The sequence below is a fragment of the Aquarana catesbeiana genome, linkage group LG06 (genome assembly GCF_042186555.1).
Source record: "Aquarana catesbeiana isolate 2022-GZ linkage group LG06, ASM4218655v1, whole genome shotgun sequence".
Taxonomy (NCBI): domain Eukaryota; kingdom Metazoa; phylum Chordata; class Amphibia; order Anura; family Ranidae; genus Aquarana; species Aquarana catesbeiana.
Window position 1 is genome coordinate 123,255,209 of NC_133329.1, and position 19,448 is coordinate 123,274,656.

The 19,448-nt window shown below is 41.8% G+C and overlaps 1 protein-coding gene across 1 annotated transcript in view; it reads left to right on the plus strand.

Moving 5' to 3' along the window:
- The window catches only part of MICALL2 (MICAL like 2), a 150,328-nt gene that overhangs the window by 72,446 nt on the left and 58,434 nt on the right, over positions 1–19,448 (plus strand). The window contains exons 5-9 of the mRNA XM_073636751.1: positions 732–886; positions 6,150–6,271; positions 10,222–11,286; positions 13,099–13,628; positions 13,812–13,905. Of these exons, the coding sequence (XP_073492852.1) occupies positions 732–886; positions 6,150–6,271; positions 10,222–11,286; positions 13,099–13,628; positions 13,812–13,905 (1,966 nt within the window). The remainder of the gene's footprint in view (positions 1–731; positions 887–6,149; positions 6,272–10,221; positions 11,287–13,098; positions 13,629–13,811; positions 13,906–19,448) is intronic.

Consider the following 19,448-nt stretch of genomic DNA (forward strand, 5'->3'; position numbering starts at 1 on the left):
GGCTGTTATTGTTGTCTGTTTCCCCCCTTGGGCAGTTTTTTTCTCAGTTTCTCAGGTGGCACCAATCACTGAGGAGAAATGAAAAGAAATCTCCCCTACGAGGCCACAAACATCAGTGCAGAAACACTTGTCATCTCCACAAGTAGGGGGAGTTGTTCTGTAGTCCAACAGAGGAAAATTTAGGCAGGGCTGACCACACCGGGTGGGATTTCAGTGTAGTCAGCTAAGTAAAGGAAGTTAGGAGCACACGGGGTTTCTTGCAGGTTCAACAGGTATTTTTTTGTACTTGTAGTGTTTTTACAGAAAATATTTGGGTATATCAATTGCAGAGATGTACTGAATGTTCTATATATTTAATTTTGCCCAGACAAAGACTTTCAAATTCATATTTCTTTTGGAGCAAATGCTGTTTGAAACCCCCAAATTCCAGTGCTGCATGCTGGTGTACACAACCATTCCAGTGATTTCTAATGTTCTACATAAATCATTCCAATGCTCTCTGCATACATTAAATGAGGAAGGGGGTCTATGCTAGGGAATTGACTCTTATGAGGTAGTCGGATTTTCTAACAAGTTTAAAGTGAATAAAAAATATTTTATGGAAAGGAAAACCTTTTTTCTGCGCTTTTCTCAGCGTTTTTTGTTGGTTGGGATCTTTTTAAATTCTTTTTTTTTTTTTTTTTTTTTTTTTTGCTTTATAGTGTTTTTACTAACATGATCTTCTCTTCCAGTTGGAGGCATAGGGGCTGTGAAACGTCCTCCACCAGAAACCACTGAAGAGCCTGCAGGAAAGAAGATAACTAACCATGTTCCCACTAGCCCTCAACCCTTACAGTCACCACAGCGAAGCTCCACACCGGTCACTGAAAACCCTCCAGTCAGAGCTGTAAGCTTACCATATTTCTTTTATTTATTTATTTTTATGTGAAACAGCATTTTGATGCAGTTTTGCATAACATCCTGTTTTTTTTTTTTTCTTTATTTACTTTTTTTTTATCTAGATTTTTTTTCAGAGCTAAATAGAATGGTTTAAACCCCAACTCCACTGCAAGGGTAATTGCTCATTTCGTCTAGTGGCAGAGGATTAAGGAGATTCTGCCTTACTCCTTGCTCCAGTAGGCTCCCTCCAGCACTGCGACTGGTCCCCCACAGCTCTTCTGTAAGCTGTGTCTAGCAGGTTGGAGTGCAACTGGAGCCAAACGTACATTACAAAGTTAATGTCCCTGTATTGTACTTGATGATGCTGAGACTTCATCCCCAGACCAAAGCTTTAGGCAGAGGAGACCACTGGAGCCACCTGGAGCAGGTAGTCGAGTAAGTGATACAACCTCTTTTTTTGTAATTCCCTAGACATAATGGGGATGTAACTCTTGCAATGTGGAGGGTTTTTTTTTTCTGCGGAGTTGGGCTTTAACAGTTAAAGAGGAATTCCTACCAGAAGTTAGCTTGTTAAACCCCCCAGGGAACCCTGTGCCCAAAACCCTGTTAAAACTGGTTCTGTGGTTTGGAGATAAAATGTAATTTTTATCACGGTCATTGGTGACAGTGGCTCCATCCCAGTCAAAAGCCCACATTTTGGGGATTCTATGAGGGAGGTATAGGCATTACTGAAACAGTCCCCTCTCAATTGTCATGCTTCCCTTGTGCCTCCTCTGCTTCATTTGTACAAACAAAAGGCTGAGCCTGCAACCTCCCCCAGCCCTCATCTCCATTCAGAAGCCAATCATCCTTTGTTACTGTTAAGACTGAGCTTGCAATCTCCCACAGCTGCCAGCTAGTTCAGAGGAAATTACTACAGTAGTAGTTGGTGGCTTAAGTTGTGTGGTGGCTGGGGAGCAGTGTTTGTCATTCACAAAAATGCAAGCTGACATCAGCAAATGCCGGCTACTACACAGTCTCTCTGACAAATGTAGTTGTTGCCAGCATGTGCTGTTGTTGGCTTGTATTTTTTTTTTTGATGACTGATGCTGCTCCCTAACCGCTGTCATTCACACAACACAAGCCACCAGCTACTACTTTAGTAATCTCCTGCAAAATAACTGGCAGCTGCGGTACAGTGGTAGAGAAGGCATGGCTGCAGCATGGTCAGGGGGTTGTGGGAGGATGCAGGCTCAACCTTTTATTTGCTCAAATAGAGCCATGGGGGCAAAGGAATGCATGGCAAGGAGGGCCGCAGATGTTCTGTCTGCAGTCTTCAAAGGAAGAGTGGGCTGTGTGGGCTCTGTGTGCACAGTTTGCACAACCCCCTCTCCTCTGTGCAGTCAGTGAGAATGCTGTCTCCTTTGTCCTGCGTTTTCGGAAGAGAGTGAGCAGTGGGAGGGGCTCCTTATCCAACAACTCTGCTTAGGAACCACATCACTGATTTTATTAGGGACAAGTGCTATATGTACAGAGTGCCCTGGGGATTTAACATGCCTTTTTAACTTCTGGTGAAAGGAAAGTAAGAGTAGGAAAATTGTGCCTGTGTAAATATCAGTATAATTTGTATGTATACAAATTTTACAAACACAGAATATGCAATTATTACAATAAGGATTGTTTTCTTGGAATAGGATAAAACATAAAGAACAAAGAAAATGGAAGGCGGGAAGAAGGAGGGGATCCAAAGAGAAAGGATTAGGGTAGTGTCTCTATCATAAACAACATAATGAAAAAGTAAACTTTGGGCCACTGCTTTTATTAGTGTAGCAATAACTCTCGGTGGAGCTGCTGGTTTAAGCGGGCTTGTTACCTTCACTCTCGACACCCCTGTTTCACCGACACCGGGTCTAGGGTTCCGTTGAGTTTACCTCTGGACGATAAAAGCACCAACACTTGAGTACGTTTTCAATGCTTTATTGAACCAAGTAACAAATTTAGTAGCAGGAAAGAGGCAGGAGGGAAACTGCAGGGAAGCTCAAATACCTTTCTTTAGGATTCTTGAGAATGTCCTTTAAAGTTAAATATTGTAATCGGATACAATCCCCTTGTGGGACACAATCTTTGCTCGCCTGGATAGGCCTCTCTCTAACTTGCCTAGCAGCCAGTATGTAGCACGAACAAAAGTCTCTGCCACAGACTTGCTTGAAATAAACCCGTACGATCCTCTGCCACAGGATGTATTGGTTTTTTGCGGTGAATGTCAGACACAGTACTTGGACCTCTAAGCCAACCCGGCAGTACTATGCTGTAGAACTACTTTAGGATATGTCCTCCAACCGAGTCACCAGGCCTCTCTCCAGACCAGCACTCTGCATGATCCTTCCATGACGGGTGCTCCCCTGGGATCTTCTCGGTTGTCCAGTTTCTTCACTCTGGATAGACAGCTCAGGACCATTCCTCGGCTGCTGTGGTAGGCCCCAGACATGCTTCTGGGCCCACCCACGCGCCGCAGCGGCGCGGGCCTCCGGAACGGAGGACCACGAGGTAGCACTCTAACGCATACCTGTTGGCCAGGAGGGCCAGCAGGTGGCTGTAAAACGAACCCCAAAACATGGCGTCTGTCCCATAAATACCCTCTCCCAGAATGCAACTCGGAGGACCACCTCCACCTAGTTGTCTCCGGGACAGAGGAGCACCCATACGCTTCGACACATTGCCCTTCCAAAACCAGCCAATGGTAACAGCGACACCCACCAGCTCAATGTGGAACCACACGCAACATCAGCCAAGCTGGAACAGAGGCAAATCTAACTCCCTTAACGAACAATTCACTAAATATACCTATCAGATGGTAGATCATAAATCTACCAGCGCTACATTAGCAATAATTTTGTATTGTCATGATTAACTTTTTTTTTCCATGATATGATAGTTGCACCTTAAGGCTGGCAATGCATTCTACAATTTCCTTGTACAATTTCCCTTTAGATTTACAAAAACCATATAATAGGAGGTCAAACCTAAACACGTTAAATTTGAATGCAATCAGGCAGGCCCTTGCACTACATAGTTGAAGGTAAATCTAAAGGAAATTGACAAAGAAAATTGTATAATATATGGTCAACTTTATGGATATCTTTTTTTAAGCAGTCCAGTGCTGAGAGTGCCTAGAGTTAATTGTTTCAAACAATGTTCCCAACAAAGAAAAGATTGATTTGGCCCAATTTTTTTTGCATCTACTGCCAAAACAGATTTTTTTCTATTCAATAAAAATGATCAAAGATTGAAATGATCGTTTAATTCAAGTTAATTTTGGTAAGATATGATCCTCTAGGGAATATTCATTCCCGACCAGCAAGAAGTTAGATAAGGCTACATATTCTCACCAAACGTATTTAGTCTTTACATTCAACACATAAGAAAGAGAAGCAGGGCTGGAGAAAAATGATAGGGGGTTCAAGATCAGTGAAGAAACACCAACAATCTTTGATAGACTGCAGACACTATTCTCATAGCTGAAAATGTAAAAGACCTCTGCCTCAAAGAAAAAAAAAAAGAAAATATTTTTCTTCAGCTAAATATGAAGATGATGAAGGTTATGACAAAGAAAAGTGCTAATTGTTGAGTTGATGTTTAAGAGATAGAAGTAGTAGACCTCTTCTTTACCAGTAAAGGATCCAACCAGTAAAAAATATATAACATTTAAGCAAATTGTTGCAAATTTGATTACTGAGTGGCCATGTTTGCATCATTCCACCTGACATACAGTACTTCAATTGGAAGATTAAAGGAGCCAAGCCGAAAGTTGTTGACCAAACTGTGCCGGCATCCAATCAGCACTGTTTGGGTACAATAGCAGCAGCAGAAGAATCATCCATCTGCGCAGTTTAACGTGGATGGATGAATCTATTAGATTTCTTTTGTTTAGTCTGTAGACTGAACAAAATAAATCTATAGGTGTAGTGTCGGCTTTACTGCCACATAGAAGAGCAAAGATGAAAGGCCTAAAATTATACCAATTTGTCTATGAAGCCCCTTTCAGACGGGCGTCATTGTACAGTCACGTTTTTCAAAAAAAACGGATTCAGTTTAATCAGTTTGCAGATCCATCTTCAGTTCAACTCATTGAAGTTTGCAACAGTTTGCACTTCAGTTCATTTTACATCAGTTTACATCTGTTTTTGCATCTGTTTTTTCTTAGTTGTTGCAGAAACCAATCAGAGGCGACAAAAGTGTGTGTGTGTGTGTGTGTGTGTGTGTATATCTAGATAGATAGATAGATATAGATAGATTTATATAATGTTTTTTTTATTGCCTAAGCACGGAATGGATGTAAATGGATGACGTCCATTTACATCTGTTTACATCTGTTCAGATTCTTCTCAACGGAAAAGGACACAGTGTTGTTCCATTTAAAAAAAACAGACCTGAACAGACACGGATAACGGATGATCATCCGTTTACATCTGCCAACTCATAGACATATATTGTGGTTCGGTCTGGATCCATCTGAAAAACTGACAGACAGATCTAGACTGAATGCCCGTGTGAAGGGGCCTTAGTAGAAAGTTCTGAATTGTCCAGGTTATGGTATTTTATATCGCTCTCTATGTAAGTGAAAGCTGGACAAGTTTACAAGACAGCTAAAGTATTGACACCTTTAAACTTTGGTGTTGATACAAAGAATTTAAAGATGGCAAAAAAGTAAACCCATAGATCCTTCCACAAATAAAGCTCAACCTTTCACTAATAGTCCAGAGGACATGATTAGAGTTGCCTTATGTTGGACGTATTAGAAGGAAAAAAGAAGAGGATAATCAGCAATAAGGTGGCTGGATACAATCACAAAGTATGAAAATGCTGTAATGAAAACTACAGACCCACATAGAAGATCATTCTGGAGAAACTCCATCCATGTGTTCACCAGGAGTCTATATCAACGCGACCATACTTATTCTCTAATTGAAAGCATGGTTACGCTGAAACAAGTGCTTTGGTATGTGTAGGACTGGTATCATTATAGATAGTGGTTCCTTGGGGGACATTTAGAGGACGTTTCTAAGAAAAGTCTGCACAATAATTATACAATGTGGCTGGTCACAAACACCTCTGATCTCACCACAGCCACAGCTTATCAGACACTATTTCATATCTTGCAAAAAACCTCATGTTCCCCTTTTGCAAGTTAGAATAATCACATTCTTACAGTGTATTGTGTTATCAACAAGACGGTAAGTTCTGAGTTCTGTGCTACAACTCAAGTATGCTTTTTTTTTTTTTTTCTTCAGGGCATCAGAGAAATAAACGAGAACAGCGCAGTAAGCAGCAACTGCTCCATCTGTGGTAAACATGTACACTTGGTCCAGAGACACATGGCAGAAGGGAAACTGTATCATAGAAACTGCTTCAGGTAGGTCCTGAATAGGACATAAATAACTTCTAGATGTCTTTTCCACTGTGGTTTGGATTTAGTGTACACACAATGAGGTTAGTACATCTGAAGTCCGTGATATTATTAACCACTTGCCTACTGTGCACTTTTACCTCCTCCCTGACCAGGCCAATTTTCAACCTGCAAAGTCGCATTTTGAATGACAATTGCGCGGACATGCAACACTGTACCCATATGAAATTTTTATCATTTTTTTTCACACAAATTGAGCTTTCTTTTGGTGTTATTTAATTACCACTGGGTTTTTTTATTTTTTGCTAAATCAACAAATAAAGACTGAACTTGTTGGGAAAAAAAAACCTTTTTCATAATTTGTTAGAAGATTTTGCAAACAGGTAATTTTTCTCCTTCACTGATATGTGCTGATGAGGGGGCACTGATAGTGGGCACTGATGAGGAGGCACTGATTAGGCTGCACTCATAGGTGGCACTGTTTGGCACCGATAGGCGGCACTGATAAGTGACACTAATGAGAAGGTACTGATGGGCACACATTGGCAGTACTGATTGACAGCACTGGTGGGCACTGATTGGCAGCACTGGTGGGCACTGATTGGCAGCACTGGTGGGCACACATTGGCAGCACTGGTGGACACTGTTGGGACTACACTTCAGTGCCCTGATTAACAGTGTACATGTTCCGTTTAGAGAAGCCGGTTATCGGCTCTGTTCTCCTCTCCTCATGCTGTCAGCATGAGGAAAAGCGTGCCGATAACCAGCTTCTATTTACATCCATGATCAGCTGTGATTGGACACAGCTGATCATGTGGTAAAGAGCTGCTGATGGGTTCTTTCCTCAGTCTATGATTAGCAGTGTCTGGACAATGATTACAGAGCGTGCCCTTGCCCGTGGGAGTGCGGCGGGCGCGATGGCCTCCCAGAAGAACTAGCCGTCCACGCTGTAGCCGTCATTCAGCTATAGCGTGGTCAGCAAGTGGTTTAAAAAGTTTACCTGAAAGTAACTTTTGATGTGACTTTTCCAATTTTCTATATTTTTGTGATGGAAGGTCATCTACAGAGCTGAACATTCTTCCTTCTATGATTTGCTGTCTAGTATAGAGTGTGCTTGGCAAACCTTCTATACAGCTGCAAGAAGAAAATGATCTAAATGCAGTAGAAAGTGTGCTGTTTTCATTTAGGATGAGCATAAATCAATAATAAACCCAAAAGCAAACATTTGTTATATTGCAGCTTACCAGTTATTAGATGTGATGGCTGTATTTCTTTTTTAGGCTCTTTCTTCTAATTTCACCTGTTTATCTGGCCAGTAAGTGTGCTGTTTTTCACAAGCACAAGCTCTTCAGCAGAATATCTCAGTTTACATGGATGAGACAAACCAATTAACACTGACAGGGGTGATTACAATGATCAGCTTTTATTTATTCATGCAAAACCTTTATCCCAAAAGGAAAAAAAAAATATTTTCTATAACTGATTATAAAGTGTGAGCTGGAGTTTGGCTTCAATTTCTTAGTGTACCTAAATCTACTAATATATTTAACAGTATATCCCCCCCCCCCCCGTCAGACTGACAAAGGTGCTGTCTGCTGTCTCACTAATACAGGAGGTGAGTTACTGACCAGATCACCAGGTAAAAACAGAGGGAAAAATAGCCAAGTTAAAAAATACTGATGCAGCCACCACATCTAATGATTGGTAAGCTGCAATATAATACATTTTTGGTTTTGGGTTTAATGCCGCTTTAAAGTACAGCTAAAGATTTTTTTTTATTTATTTTGGACTCCATAGGGAAGGGTGAAAATCCTTATCCATTTTTGTTTTCCCTCTATGTCTCTTTGGGGAGATTTTCCTTCACTTCCTGTCAAGTAGACACAGCTTGTAGTAAGAGGAAACTTCTTCAAAGTGAGGGAAACCCCCTCCTAAGCCTGCCATAGATGGATTACAATTCATCCAATTTCCTGCTGAATTTTGATCCATCTATGGGCAGGCTGGTTTTACCAAAGCTGATCTATCGATCTCGTGCCCACTTTAGGGTTTTTATGGAGGGTGTTTTCGTTCTGCTTTTAGGATGTTGCTTTATTTTGCTTTTGTATTTCAATTGACTTGTATGTGCAGTTCTGAAAGGAACAAAAGCCCCTTTACAGAACTGTAAGAATTAAATATAGCACGCTGTGCTGCTAGGTATGCTAGGCATAATTAATAAATCATTTTAGCTCCAGATGTTCATCTGCCTCCTTTCATGTATGTCACAAGACCAGTCATTGGACAGCAGGTCCCTCTTACTGAATATTGAATCCAATGCATGGTTAGTTTACTTCTTCAATATTTAAAGTATGGGATGTTAGGTTAAGGGCTACATGTAGATGTCTCCAGAGCCTTTCTCCTACTCGCACAGATAAAACATTTTGTGGACATCTCTTGTATGAATGCAGTATTGCTTTATTGCATTTTTTATTTCAATATATCATGAGTGAACCTTCGGTAGAACCCAGAAAACAATGAAAACCTATGCACTAGTCTTCATGTCCTTTTTCTCCAGTCTTTCCTTTCGAAGTCCCAGCCCAAGTGGCTCCTAGAGTCCAATGGTTTGCAGCTTGATCTCCCCCTAACATATAGTGGCCTGTAAAATCTCTGCTGAGATTTATAATCTCTTAGTGATGGAGGGATCAATCATGAGTACTACTCACTTTAAGCATTTTCATTTGTAGGATTGGTAAAGCAGAATATGTATTAATATACATCCTATACCTCCACCGCCCCCAAAGTCTGCTTGCATCCCTTTGCTAGATTTCAGGGGAGGTGGTTTTTAAATCAAAAGCTGTTATATATGTAGCACCCTCTGTGTGTACAGTGTAGGGACATTTAGTTGGGCTCATCTGTAGGCAGGGGAGCCAGGGTTAATTTGTTTGGAGTTATTTGGCAGAGCTCCAGTGGCTGAGTCTCTATCGCCTCCCCCTGGCTTCTAGAACTGCTGGAAATTTCTAGAACCTAGAGGGCAGGGGAGCAGAGATGAGGCCTGAATACTTATGGAGTCTCTTCCAATCCCTGGGCGAGGATGGCCCATAAATATTTTGTAGTCTGGCCATGTGGGAAGCAGGGTCTAGGGTTTAGTTGCTTGGAGATCCCTGTGCTGGGGGGCTCTGCCCCATGGTTGACAGAGGGAGCCAGAGGAAGAGAGCGCAGCAGATGAAGCCTCACACCCTTTCAGTCTCAGGTAGGCTTAGATGAGGCTATCCTGGGAGCCATTGGGACCTGTCCAGCAGGAGACCTGTTCAGCAGTTACATGTGCCACAGGATTTACCTAAGGGACTGAGTGAGTAGCTTTAACCACTACACCCCAGAGCCTATAGAGGAGAAGCAGCCAGATGCAATACCCAACTAGCCTTCTAACAAGGGACAGCTTAAAGCCAGTACAGCTACCCTAAACTGCTTGGAGAACCTAAAGAGTAGAACATGGAGCACGTATATTCAGTGATTGAAGACCTTTCTTTACCAATTGAGCTGATCTGTTTTTCCTACGGGAGGACAGCCCTGTGATTTTTCGGTAGCCAGAGACAGTTTTAAGTGCTCAAGTTACATGCAAACTACATTTCTGGGCATCCCATACCTTAACATTCCTATCCAAGTTTATCCCCAATAAGCCAAAAACAAAACCAAGCACTCTGGACTGGTTTTTGACTACTTAGTGAATGCCAAAAATTCCTGTCGCCTGGCTGGGCATGTGAGGGAGAACCCAAAAATCTAGCAGCTCCTAAGGTGATAGCATTCCATATATGTAATTGTACATCGGGAGGTCTAATCTATATGACACGGTGTACACTGCACTGTAAACAGTTTTAGCAGAAAAAAACTCATGTCATTTATATTTTAACTTTCACTTAAAGCTTGTAAGTCAAGCTAGTGTAACAAAGTTCATTCAACCAACTTGCTTCATTTTGCCATTTCAGATGCAAACAGTGTTCACGGACACTTCAGCCTGGAAATTATAAAGCGGGAGACCATCCTGGAACACTCGTCTGCACAAACCATCATTCCGACACACACATGAATACAGTAACAGTCAATGCACCCCCATCTGGTCCATATACCCCAGCAGTGGCCTCTGTAGGAGGTATCAGGGGCAGTATGGCTACTTCAAACCAGACCAACAGACCTTGGCAAACCACCATTAGTCCCTCTGTCCAAACAGCAGCCGATAAAACAGGTGCTGGCAATGTAAGCAATAATAAAAATGCTAACAATTCCTCAAGTATAGGAGGCCAGGAGCCTGGTAATAAGACTAGTTCCAGTTTTCCAAACTCCATTCTCAAAAATGGTTCTAATTCTGTTAACACATCCAACCCCCTATCTACAAACAAGACAGCTGCCGGATTTTATAGTAGCCCTCTCACAAACGCCAATGGTTCTGGAAGGACCGACCAGTCTGCACCTGCTAATGTTAGCACCAACCAAATTAGGACTGTTCCAAGTGTATTTAGTTCATCCGGTAACTCACAACAGAGTAGTAGCCCATCCACCAGTTATTTACAGAATGGAAAAGGAAAAACAGATAATTCTTCAACTCAGAGCAGCTGGTCGCAAAGAGAAAGCAGCAAAGAATCCGGACAAAGTGGGCAAACCAAACAATATGGCACTGCAAATAATCAGGTTATAACATCTTCTGTGCCTGGAAGGTGGTCATCCTCAGCGGGCAAAAATGATGAAAACACATCTGCAAAACCTTGGCTTTCCTCTACGGCAAAAAACAAGGAAGCCCGTGAAAGGTTCTTCCAATCAAGCCCCGCTACTGAGCCAACAGTAAACCATTCTCACACTGGCAGAGATTCCCCGAAATTATCTGTGTCTAATGGGCCAGGCAGATCTGCGTTAGTTAGTGGAACACCAAATGCCCCTGAGAGTCATTCTGAAAAGGACAAAGCAAGAAACTTCCTTGTAAAAGCAATTCCTGGATCTACGTCTCCCAAACCTGCACGTGCAGCAGAAAGTCCCAGCAGCACAGTCACTACTAACCGGTAAGAGCATATATGTTTGTGTAGGCTTCATTAAGGTATTCTTTCTTGCATTGATTCAGTTAATCTTATATCAAAGGTATAAAAGGGTATATATTGGCCATGGCCACCAATTAGAATATTTATTTTTTAGGTCGTACTGGAGAAAATGACAGCTGTACTTTGGTCATTATGTCTAGGACTTACCTTTTCAGATATGTTTGCTGCACAATGCCCAATAGGCCAAATATATTCACCAATCTGGGAAATATGTTGTAGAAGCTGGTTAAAATATGTTACATACAGTATGTCTTCCATTCTGTGGCTTTAATCAAATAAAACTGAATGGCTATTGGAAACATTTTATGATGTCCCTCTTTTTGATGGACAAAACCGTATACAATCAGACAAGTTGAAAAGCTTCTTGGGTCTGAATTCTGTTGCGTAAATCTGAAAATTCTAGCAGTGTCATTGAGGGCCAATGGAGCTTTGTAGGATTCTTGTACCATGGGAAATATTAGTCATTCAAAACAAAAAACAGATTCCCTGCTTAGTGTATAAATTAAAGATATGTGACTACTGCAACACTGAAATATCCAAATACTGGATATCAAAACATACTTATCACTGAATAGGTGCTGTTCATATGAATGTAGATACAACAACAATGTATTATTAATAAAATTAGTACAAAAAAATGTGGATTTAGCATCACCAGATCTTAGTTATATGTATGATCTCCTGAGCAAGCCAGTTAACGGCGAAATGCATAGAAGCTGGAGCTTAATTGTTTTCTGCGGTCTGGCTTAAAAACAGTTATTATACTACACTATATGTACATTGCACATCATTTTTTATATGTATACCCATGGGTCATGGCTTAGCAGAATGAGCACCTTTCTTTGAATTTAAATCTCTTGACTATTCATTTTCTGGGGTTAAGAATGGCACCTTTTAAAAACCTTTTCCCCTTATTTTTGTTCTTCTCTTTGTCAACTTTGTGACTTTTTGTACTCTATTTCAGATATATGGACTTTTTAGTGATCTTTTGATTGTTTGTTTTTATTCTTAATTATCTTCATATTTTTGCACTAATTGTATTAATAATACATTGTTGTATCTACATTTGTTTGAATAACACCTTAAAGTGACAGCACACCTATTCAGTGAGAAGTAAATATTAGTTGATAAATAATGCTTTTAACCATGTGCGTTTATGATTTATTTATTTTTTTTAAAATAAATTTTAACTGTAAGATAAATGAGAGAAAAAAGTATACAGTGTCCTGCCACCCGGGTTCTTGTGTTTATAAAAGGTAAAAAAAAAAGCAGTGAAAAATAACAAAACATTTTTTAGTTTTTGAATTTTTGACGGGGTGTAAACCATGAGTTTAGGTGGTGTGGGATCTAGGGGAAGGTCTCTAAGCTGATATAAAGAGAGCAGAAATGGTGGTAAATGGCATGAGATATGAGAGTAGGGGATGAATAGCTGGGAAGTGAAAGATGATTTTATATATATTTATATATATATATATAATAAAAATAATATATATATAATGGCTAATATAATGTTATGTCAATAATGTACACTAACATTTGTAGCATCTGGAACATAATTTCTTAGTCCTTCTTCAGGGAATGATTGGTAGGTTATCCAGTCACAGAAGAGAGTCTGTAGAGCATTTCATTGTCTGTAGAAGGGTTTTTTTGTTTTATTTCAAAACTAACACTATGCCTGGGAGACACAAGGAAATCCTTTTCCTGTGGTTTATTAAATAAGTTGTTTCCTACTTGCACCAATTTAGCCATTGTTGAAATGTTTTCATATTTTTGAAGGATATTGGATTCTTCACAAAGTGGGTCAACAGTTTCCACACCCAAGATAGATCCTATGAAACCTGTTCCAAAAGAAAGAAAAAGTAAAGTGCAAACATCAGTTTCAAGTTCAGAGACACCAAAAACCACTCCTGCATCCACCACCAGCAAGGGAGACACCAAACCAAGTTCTGTACCACCACAGCCAACACAACCTACAGAGTCTGTGCAGCCTAGAAATCCGAGGCAGTCGGCACAATCTACCCAACCTACACGCCCTACACCGTCTGTCCTTCCAACACAACCATCACTGTCAAAGGAGTCTACACGACCCACTCAACCTGCACAGTCTAAGGCGAATATCCATCCCAATCAACCTGCACAGTCTTCACAACCTGCGCAGCCTAAGGAAACTTTACGTCCTACACAACCTGCAACTCCTAAGCAGTCTATACAGTCTACACAGCCTTCACATCCTATACAGTTTACAAAACAACCAGGTGTGGTGACTCCTGGCAGAGACAATAAGCTGGCTAACACACTTCCACAGAGTGAGTATCAGATTATTATTTTTTTATGCTGTATTTACTTATGGAAGAAATGAACTTTACAGCATGAGTCATCTCTGCATTCCATCTTATTTTTTTTTTCTGGCCTACCTTTATCTGATAGCTTTCAGTTGTAACACAATATTTATTTCGGTTTCCTCCTTTTAATGAACCATACTTTTTCAGCACCAAATTCTGCCAACAAAGATTCAAAGTCAGAAGCCCCAGGGGACTGGAGATCGATGCTCAAGCCTTTGGACAAAAAGCCATCAACGCAGGGGTATGTTCTTTAAAGATTACAGCCAGATGTGGAAAATTCTTAAAGAGGAATGCAATCTAAAGATATTGTGACCCCAACCTTCCTACCATGTTAGAACATCAGAGGTCCCCCAACTCCCAAGATTTTCTTCAGAATTCTGCCAAATTGAATTTATTTATTTGTGTTTTAAAGGGAAAATTTAAAGGTTTTTAAGTCCATTTTAATTTCTTTTTTTTTTTTTTTTTACAGTTTTAGCTTTAGTATTCGTTAAGGAATTCCCAAAGCACTCTGGGGTAGCTAATATATCTTCCACTGGGTTATGTAGGCTTTTTAACAACAGGCTTTTTTCAACAGACCGAAAATAGATACAGATCATACACACCCTCACTCTGTGCTAAATAGTGAGAAAAGCCCAAAGTCAAATGTTTTATATATAGCAAGAAAGCTGCCATAATAACAACCCATCAACAGATGACACATATAAGGCTATCCCTTATTCTTACGGCGCTAAATCACTTCATATAAAAAACAAAAAAAGTGTATAAAGAAATATACATGTAAAAAATACTAAAATACCACCCAAACCGAACTGCCTAAATGGACTCTTTGTAACATATTATTTAAACTGGAACAGTTGCTTAGTATACTTTCACAATGAATGGCCTTTGGGATGTTTTAATGTTCTGATATTCTTTAAATTATTTGTTCATTTGTTATTTTTATTTAAATGATTTAGCGCCACAACAGTAAGGTATAGCCTTATATATGTCATCAGTAAGTAGACACAACTACAGGTGAAGTTAAAAGGTGAAGAAGGGCAAGTTAAAAAAAAAAAAAATAGTGTGTGTGTGTGTGTGTGTGTGTGTGTGTGTGTGTGTGTGTGTGTGTGTATGTATATGTATATATATATATATATATATATATATATATATATATATAATATACACACACACACGGTCCCCGGGTTTCAAACAAGATGGGGTCGGTCTGTAGTCACCTGTACACTATATTACCAAATGTATTGTGATGCCTGCCCGTACACGCACATGAACTTTAATGGCATAGTCCGTAGGGTTCAACATTGAGTTGGCCCACCCTTTGCAGCTATAACAGCTTCAACTCTTCTGGGAAGGCTGTCCACAAGGTTTAGGAGTGTGTCAATGGGAATGTTTGACCATTCTTCCAGAAGCGCATTTGTGATTTCAGACACTGATGCGAATGAGAAGGCCTGGCTTGCAGTCTCTGCTCTAATTCATCCCAAAAGTGTTCTGTGGGGTTGAGGTCAGGACTCTGTACAGGTCAGTCAAGTTCCTCCACCCCAAACTCGCTCATCCATGTCTTTATGGACCTTGCTTTATGCACTGGTGAGCAGTCGTGTTGGAACAGGAAGGGGCCATCCCCAAACTGTTCTCACAAAGTTTGAAGCATGAAATTGTCCAAAATGTCTTGGTATGCTGAGACCTTAAGAGTTTTCTTCACTGTAACTAAGGGGCCAAGCCCAACCCCTGAAAAATAACCCCACACCATAATCCCCCCTCCACCAAATGATTTGGACCAGTGCACAAAGCAAGGTCCATAAAGACATGGATGTGCGTGTGGGGGGTGGAGGAACTTGACAGTCCTGACCATACCTTGATAGAACACCTTTGGGATGAATTAGAGCGGAGTCTGCGAGCCAGGCCTTCTCCTCCACATCAGTGCCTGACCTCATAAATACGCTTCTGGAAGAATGGTCAAACATTCCCATAGAAACATTCCTAAACCTTGTTTACAGCCTTCCCAGAAGATTTGAAGCTGTTATAGCTGCAAAGGGTGGGCCAACTCAATATTGAACCCTGCGGACTAATGCCCTGTACACAATATTTGTTGTCGGAACTTCAGATCGTGTGTAGGCTCCATCGGACTTTTTCCATCGGAATTTCTGACACACAAAGTTTGAGAGCAGGCTATAAAATTTTCCGACAACAAAATCCGTTTGCGTAAATTCCGACCGTGTGTGGACAATTCTGACGCACAAAGTCCAACGCATGCTCAGAATAAATTAAGAGACGAAAGCTATTGGCTACTGCCCCGATTATAGTCCAGACGTACGTGTTTTACATCACCGCGTTCAGAATGATCGGATTTTCCATCGGACAACTTTGTGCGACCGTGTGTATGCAAGACAAGTTTGAGCCAACATCCATCAGAAAAAAAATCAATGGCTTTTGTTGTCGGAATGTCCGATCGTGTGTACAGGGCATTACACTGGGATGCCATTAAAGTTTATGTGCATGTGAAGGCAGGTGTCCCAATACTTTTGGTTATATAGTGTATGTGTGTATATATTTGTACCAGTTTAAAAATGCAACACATATGATAATCGTTTCAAAACGTAAACTTTAAACAGTTCCAAAATTGCTATCTTAGTTTATTTTTTATTAAAATTAGCACTACAGCGGGACAATCAAACATTTTTGTATATCTTGCATCTTAGCCCTGTGGATTTTACTTATGCTTCTGCATATAACTTAAACAGGAATCTGACTTTCCATCGTGCTACTTTATAGGCCCCTTACTAGAAATATGTAAGAGGTTAGCATTTCCCATCTTTTTTCTTGAATTATTGTGTAACACTGATTAACTCCAGATCAGTTCCAGTTGTGTGTCAGTTTGAGGGATCTCTGTGCGGCTTGAGACATATGTGTGTTTACAAGATGTGTCTGGGGAAAATCCTGGGGACTTCAGGGTTTATGACCCCTGTGGCTGCAGAATGTGCAAAGCTGTTCCCTGTGTGTAAAATAGAGGTTCATTATCTGTTAATGACAAGGAAGCTACTTGGAGCAAGTCAGAGTTTTCTGTTCTTTTCCACTAAGTTCGTAACACATTTCCTTGCCTCATCTGAGTAAATCTATTTTACTGTGTGTCCCACACAGCAGTGCTGAGCAAAGAAGGTATTTAGCTTTATAATAATAATAATAAAAAAATAAAAAAAACTCACACACTGTACTTTATATGTTCCCAAAAGAGGGGATACAAGTAATTACCCACTGAGATTTGTTGTTTACAAGTTAAAAACAGTTTTTTTTGCTAGAAAATTACTTAGAACCCCCAAACAGTAGAATTTTTTTTTCTAACACCCTAGAGAATAAAATGGCGGTCGTTGCAATACTTTGTAACACCGTATTTGGGCAGCGATCTTACAAGCGCACTTTTTTTGGAAATAATACACTTTTTTGAATTAAAAAATAAGATAACAGTAAAGTTAGCCCAATTTTTTAAATATTATGAAAGATAATGTTACCCATCATGTCACGCTTCAAAATTGCGCCCACTCGTGGAATGGCGACAAACTTTTCCCCTAAAAATCTCCATAGGCGACGTTTAAAAGATTCTACAGGTTGCATGTTTTGAGTTACAGAGGAGATCTAGGGCTAGAATTATTGTTCTTGCTCTAACGTTCGCGGCGATACCTCTCATGTGGTGTTTGAACATCGTTTTCATATGGGGGCACTACTTATATATGCGTTCGCTTCTGCACGCGAGCTCGGTGGGACAGGGCGTGTTTAAAATTGTATTTATTTTTTTTATTTATTTTACCTTTTATTTTTTATTTTTGCACTGTTCTTTTATATATAAAAAGTGTCACTTTTTATATGTAAACATTCCTTGTAATAGAAAAAAAAGCATGACAGGACCTCTTAAATATGAGATCTGAGGTCAATAAGACCTCAGATCTCATATTTATACTAAAATGCAATAAAAGAAAAAAATAGGAAGAGGATCCGATCGCCTCCACCGCTGCCGATGGCTGCGGTAAGCGGCGGAGGGCACCGAAGCACCGATTAAAAGTGATCTTGCAGCGAATCAGGGACCAATATTGCGCCGTGGAGACAGGCCCGGATTTACTCCCTTTGCCGCCCCAAGGCCGGGTCCTTCAATGCCGCCCCCCCCCCACACACATACACACACACCACGTCCTTTATCGATGACTTCTACAATAGATCAATTAAAAACATATCTCCATACACGAGAACACTGAAAATAACTGGCTTTAATTGTACAGACTAAAAATACTTCAGGGTAAGCGTGCGAGGGGTAAGGATTTTTCGCAGGCAAATTTTCAAGGCAATGGCTGGTGTTAGTGCTTCAATCATCCCCGGCACCATGGTTGTTATGGTGTCAGGATGATTGAAACGCATTATTTCTATCATTACATTGTAATATAAACTGAAATAGTTCAACTCACCATAATGCAGAATCATTGGGAGCCCTGAGCGTGTCACTTGCCACCATCTCTTGTCACTTGCCACTATGCCTGCCACCAGATGGGGATGTCACTTGCCACGCTGCCTGCCACCAGATGGGGATGTCACTTGCCATGCTGCCTGCCACCAGATGGGGATGTCACTTGCCACCATGCCTGCCACCAGATGGGGATGTCACTTGCCACGCTGCCTGCCACCAGATGGGGATGTCACTTGCCACCATGCCTGCCACCAGATGGGGATGTCACTTGCCACCATGCCTGCCACCAGATGGGGATGTCACTTGCCACGCTGCCTGCCACCAGATGGGGATGTCACTTGCCACGCTGCCTGCCACCAGATGGGGATGTCACTTGCCATGCTGCCTGCCACCAGATGGGGATGTCACTTGCCACCATGCCTGCCACCAGATGGGGATGTCACTTGCCATGCTGCCTGCCACCAGATGGGGATGTCACTTGCCACGCTGCCTGCCACCAGATGGGGATGTCACTTGCCACCATGCCTGCCACCAGATGGGGATGTCACTTGCTACGCTGCCTGCCACCAGATGGGGATGTCACTTGCTACGCTGCCTGCCACCAGATGGGGATGTCACTTGCTACGCTGCCTGCCACCAGATGGGAATGTCACTTGCCACGCTGCCTGCCACCAGATGGGAATGTCACTTGCTACGCTGCCTGCCACCAGATGGGGATGTCACTTGCCACTATGCCTGCCACCAGATGGGGATGTCACTTGCCACTATGCCTGCCACCAGATGGGGATGTCCCTTGCCACGCTGCCTGCCACCATATGGGGATGTCACTTGCCACGCTGCCTGCCACCAGATGGGAATGTCACTTGCCACCATGCCTGCCACCAGATGGGAATGTCACTTGCCACCATGCCTGCCACCAGATGGGGATGTCACTTGCTACGCTGCCTGCCACCAGATGGGAATGTCACTTGCCACCATGCCTGCCACCAGATGGGGATGTCACTTGCTACGCTGCCTGCCACCAGATGGGGATGTCACTTGCCACCAGATTGGGATGTCCCTTGCCATGCTGCCTGCCATCAGAAGGAGGAGGGCGGAACAGCGGTGCGGGCAATGAGAGATGTCATCTCTCTCCCCCGCCGCCGCACCGCTGACATTACTAGCTACTCTCGATGTCTTCAAAAATGGCGCCGGGCGGCGCAATCACGCTACTGCGCATGCGCCGCCCGGCCGAGCGCTTACGAGCTTTCCCGAGCCCGGCCGGCTTCGGAACGGCGCATGCGCAGTTGCGTGGTCGGCTCGCCGCCATCTTTTCTATGGGCACTGGTGCCCATAAT